The 4794-nt window shown below is 54.2% G+C and overlaps 1 protein-coding gene across 1 annotated transcript; it reads right to left on the bottom strand.

The window, feature by feature from the left end:
* Positions 1-723: 723 nt before the first annotated feature.
* On the bottom strand, positions 724-2716 carry LOC121862320 (extensin-like). The gene is made up of 4 exons (XM_042360888.1): positions 2687-2716; positions 1603-1983; positions 1250-1341; positions 724-1117 (listed from the first exon to the last, which is right to left on the bottom strand). Exons 1-4 carry the CDS (start codon positions 2714-2716, stop codon positions 724-726), a joined length of 897 nt encoding a protein of 298 aa, XP_042216822.1.
* Positions 2717-4794: the final 2078 nt, after the last annotated feature.

Raw genomic sequence — 4794 nt, forward strand, 5'->3', positions numbered from 1 at the left:
AGACAGTTCATTTAACATTTTTCGAATTATATAAATTACTAAAGATTTCTTTTATTCATTTTTCCATTTCAACAATTTCCATTATACCGGAAAAAAAATCATAGCGTAAGACAAAATAAATTTAACGATATTTACGAACATGAACAAGTAAAGATACAGGAAAACAAAGCACTAAAATTTTTAAAATACATTGTGAATTATTATTAAAGGTACAGGATTGAAATAAATTATATAAATATAATGAAACGTATCAATTCATTAACAGAAGTGTATAACAAGCAATGAAAATCAGTAAGATCTAAACTATAAGAATATAAATAATCTTAATACCTCCGTCCAAGGTTAATTAACTCCGACAGGTATAATAACTCAGTAAATAGCAGCAACAAGTTTATAATTCACAGTACCAACAAGATAATTCATACTTACGTAACACCGTCTCCTCCAATACTGACTTTGATGATACAGTGATAATCATAGTATGTTGACAGTCATCATTCGTTAGTACTTACACACACACACACACACACACACACACACACACACACACACACACACACACTTTATCAAAATAGATTTACAGACACAAGCCGGACTATATCTGGATCCTTCCTGGTGCACATAAGCATGCATAAGCCCTCCAGATGTGATCTCTAGACAGGTCTCAGGGCATGAGGTCTGGGTGTAGATGCTCTGGGTGTGGTCTCTGGAATTGTGGAATGCTCAGGTGTGGAGTGCTCTGGGTGTAGGTCTCGAGTGTGGGTCCAGGTGTGGGTCTCTGGGTGTGGGACTCCCGGTGTGGGTCTCAGGTGTGGGGTCTCTAGGTGTGGGTCTCCAGGTGTGGGTCTCTAGGGTGTGGGACTCCAGTGTGGGTCTTCCGTGTGGGGTCTCTGGAGTGTGGGTCTCAGGTGTGGAGTGGGTGTGGGTCTCAGGTGCATGGGTCTCTAGGTGTAGGTCTCCAGGTGGCAGGTCTCTGGGGTGTGGGTCTCCAGGTGTGGGTCTCCAGGCGCAGTGTCTAAGGTGTGGGGTCTCTAGTGTAGGTCTCCAGGTGTAGGTCTCTAGAGTGTAGGTCTCTCTAGGTGTAGAGACTCGGTGTGGGGTCTCCAGTGTGGAGTCTCTGCGTGTAGGTCTCCAGGTGTGGAGTGCTCAGGTGTGGGTGTCTGAGTGTGGAACACTGGGTGTGGGTCTCAGGTGTGGGTCTCTGGTGCAGGTCTCAGATGTGGGTCTCTAGGTGTAGGTCTCCAGGTGCTTGGGTCTCTGGGTGTGGGTCTCCAGGTGTGGGTCTCCAGGTGTAGAGTCTCTAGGTGTGGGACTCCCGGTGTGGGTCTCAGGTGTAGGTCTCTAGGTGTGGGAGTCTCCAGGTGTAGGTCTCTAAGGCCTTGGGACTCCCGGTGTGGGTCTCCAGGTGTGGAGTCTCTGGGTGTGGGGTCTCAGGTGTGTGGAGTCTCTGGGTGCAGCAGGTCTCAGGTGTGCAGGTCTCTGGTGGCCAGGTCTCCAGGTGTAGGTCTCTAGGTGGCAGGTCTCAGGTGTAGGTCTCCAGGTGCTTAGTGTCTGGGTGTGGGTCTCTAGGTGTACACGTCTCTAGGTGTGGTCTAGGTGTACGTCTCTGGGGAGTGTGGAGTCTCCCAGGTGTAGATGCTCTGAGTGTGGAGTCTCCAGGTGTAGGTCTCTAAGGTGTAGGTCTCCAGGTGTGGGTCTCAGGTGTAGGTGTCTAGTGTGGGTCTCTAGGTGTAGGTCTCCAGGGTGTAGGTCTCCAGGTGTGGAGTCTCTGGTGTGGGTCTCCAGGTGTGGAATTATTCTGGGTGTGGAGTCTCTGGGGCTGGGTCTCTGGGTGTGGAGTCTCCCAGGTGTAGGTGTCCAGGTGTGGGTCTCCAGGTGTAGGTCTCCAGGTGTGGTGTCTGAGTGTAGGTCTCTGGGTGTGGGTCTCCAGGTGTGGGTCTCCCAGTGCTGGGTCTCTAGGTGTGGGGTCTCAGGTGTAGGCCTCTAGGTGTAGAGTCTCTAAGATTTGTGGGTCTCCAGGTGTGGGGTGTCCCAGGTGTGAGTCTCCAGGTGTAGGTGTCTAGAGTGTAGGTGCTCAGGTAAGTCTCCAGGTGTAGGTGTCTGGGTGCTAGGTCTCTAGGTGTGGGTCTCTTGGTGTGGAGTCTCCAGGTGTAGGTGTCAGGGTGTAGGTCTCAGGTGTAGGTCTCAGGTGTAGGTGTCTAGGTGTGGAGTCTCTGGAGTGTGGAATGCTCCTAGGTGTGGGTCAGGTGAGCAGAATTCTCCAGGTGTAGGTCTCCCAGGTGTGGAGTCTCCAGGTATAGGTCTCTAGGTGTAGAGTCTCCAGAGTGTAGAGTCTCTAGGTGTAGGTCTCAAGGTGTAGGTCTCTAGGTGTAGGTCTCAGGTATGAGTCTCTAGGTGTGATCTCAGGTGTAGGTCTCTAGGTATAGGTCTCCAGGTGTGGGTCTCCATGTGTGGGTATACAGGTGTAGGTCTCTGGGTGTGGAGTCTCTGGGTAGGTCTCCAGGTGTAAGGTCTCCAGGTGTAGGTCTCCAAGGTGTGGGTCTCAGGTGTGGGTCTCTGGGTGTAGGTCTCTCAGGCCAGAGTCTCTGGAGTGTAGGTCTCCAGGTGTGGAGTCTCTAGGTGTGGGTCTCTAGGTGTGGGACTCCCGGTGTGAGCCTCCAGGTGTAGGTCTACCAAGGTGCAAGACCCTTGGAGTGTAGGTCTTTCTAGGTGGCATGGTCTCTAGGTGTAGGTCTCAGGTGTAGGTCTCAGGTGTAGGTCTCCAGGTGTGAAGTCTCCAGGTGTGGAGGTCTCAGGTGATCTCTAGGTGTGGGTCTCAGGTGTAGAGTGCTCCAGGTGCAGGTCTCTAGGTGTAGGTCTCAGGTGTGGGTCTCAGGTGTAGGTCTCCAGAGTGTGGGTCTCCAGTGTGGAGTCTCTGGGTGTGGGTCTCCACAGGTGTGGAATGCTCTGGGTGTAGGTCTCCAGGGTGTGAGTCTCTGGGTGTGGGTCTCTGGGTGCTGGGGACTCCCGGTGTGGGTCTCCAGGTGTGGGTCTCCAGGTGTGGAGTCTCAGGTGCTGGGTCTCTAGGTGTAGGTCTCTGGGTGTAGGAGTCTCCAGGTGTAGGTCTCTAGGTGTGGACTCCCAGTGTAGGTCTCAGGTGTAGGTCTCCAGGTGTAGGTCTCCAGGTGTAGCTGGAGTCTAGGTGTAGGTCTCTAGGTTTTAGGTCTCCAGGTGGATGCTATGTGTAGGTCTCAGGTGTGGGTCTCCAGGTGTAGGTCTCCAGGTGTGGGTCTCTAGGTGTAGGACTCCCCGGTGTGGTTCTCCAGGTGTAGGTCTCGGGTCTCTAGGTGTAGGACTCCCGGTGTGGGTCTCCAGGTGTAGGTCTCTGGGTGTGGAGTCTCCAGGTGTGGAGTCTCTGGGTGTGGGACTCCGGTGTGGGTCTCCAGGTGTAGGTCTCTAGGTGTAGGTCTCTAGGTGTAAGTCTCAGGTGTAGGTCTCTGGGTGTGGGTCTTCCAGGTGTGGTCTCCTAGGTGTAGGTCTCCAGGTGTAGTCTCCAGGTGTGGGTGTCTGGGTGTGGGTCTCCAGGTGTGGGTCTCCAGGTGTAGGTCTCCAGGTGTGGTCTCCAGGTGTGGGTCTCTGGGTGTGGCCAGGTGTGGGTCTCCAGGTGTGGGTCTCAGGTGTGGGTCTCTGGGTGTGGGTCTCCAGGTGTGGGTCTCAGGTGTGGGTCTCAGGTGTGGGTGTCTGGGTGTAGGTCTCTGGTGTGGGTCTCTGGGTGTGGGTCTCCAGGTGTGGGTCTCCAGTGGGTCTCAGGTGGAGTCTCCAGGTGTAGGTCTCAGGTGTGGGTCTCTAGGTGTAGGTCTCAGGGGGTGTCTGGGTGTGGGTCTCAGGTGTGGGACTCGGTGTAGGTCTCAGTGTAGGTCTCCAGGTGTAGGTCTCAGGTGTAGGTCTCTAGGTGTGGGTCTCTGGGTATGGGTCTCCAGGTGTGGGTCTCTGGGTGTAGGACTCCCGGTGTGGGTCTCAGGTGTGGGTCTCCAGGTGTGGGTCTCCAGGTGTGGGTCTCTAGGTGTAGGTCTCTGGTGTAGGTCTCCAGGTGTGGGTCTCTAGGTGTGGGTCTCAGGTGTAGGTCTCAGGTGTGGGTCTCCAGGTGTGGGTCTCTGGGTGTGGGACTCCCAGTGTGGGTCTCAGGTGTAGGTCTCTTGGTGTGGGTCTCCAGGTGTGGGTCTCTGGGTGTGGACTCAGTGTGGGTCTCAGGTGTGGGTTCAGGTGTGGGTCTCTGATGTGGGTGTCTGGGTGTGGGTCTCAGGTGGGGTCTCGTGTGGTCTCTGGGTGTGGGTCTCCAGGTGTGGGTCTCAGGTGTGGGTTCCAGGTGTAGGTCTCAGGTGTGGGTCTCTGGGTGTAGGTCTCTAGGTGTAGGTCTCTAGGTGTGGGTCTCCAGGTGTAGGTCTCAGGTGTAGGTCTCAGGTGTGGGTCTCTAGGTGTAGGTCTCAGGTGTAGGTCTCAGTGAGTCTCTGTGTGAGTCTCGTGTGGATCTCAGGTGTAGGTGTCTAGGTGTGGTCTCTGGGTGTAGGTTTCTAGGTGTGAGTCTCCAAGTGTAGGTGTCAGGTGCAGTCTCCAGGTGTAGGTCTCAGGTGTAGGTGTCTGGTGTAGGTCTCTAGGTGTAGGTCTCTAGGAGTAGGTCTCCAGGTGTAGGTGTCAGGTGTAGGTCTCCAGGTGTGGGTGTCTGGGTGTGGGTCTCCAGGTGTGGGTCTCAGGTGTAGGTGTCTGGGTGTAGGTCTCTGGGTAGGTCTCTGGGTGTGGGTCTCCAGGTGGGTGTCA

Source organism: Homarus americanus, unplaced genomic scaffold, assembly GCF_018991925.1.
Source record: "Homarus americanus isolate GMGI-L3 unplaced genomic scaffold, GMGI_Hamer_2.0 scaffold2131, whole genome shotgun sequence".
Taxonomy (NCBI): Eukaryota; Metazoa; Arthropoda; class Malacostraca; order Decapoda; family Nephropidae; genus Homarus; species Homarus americanus.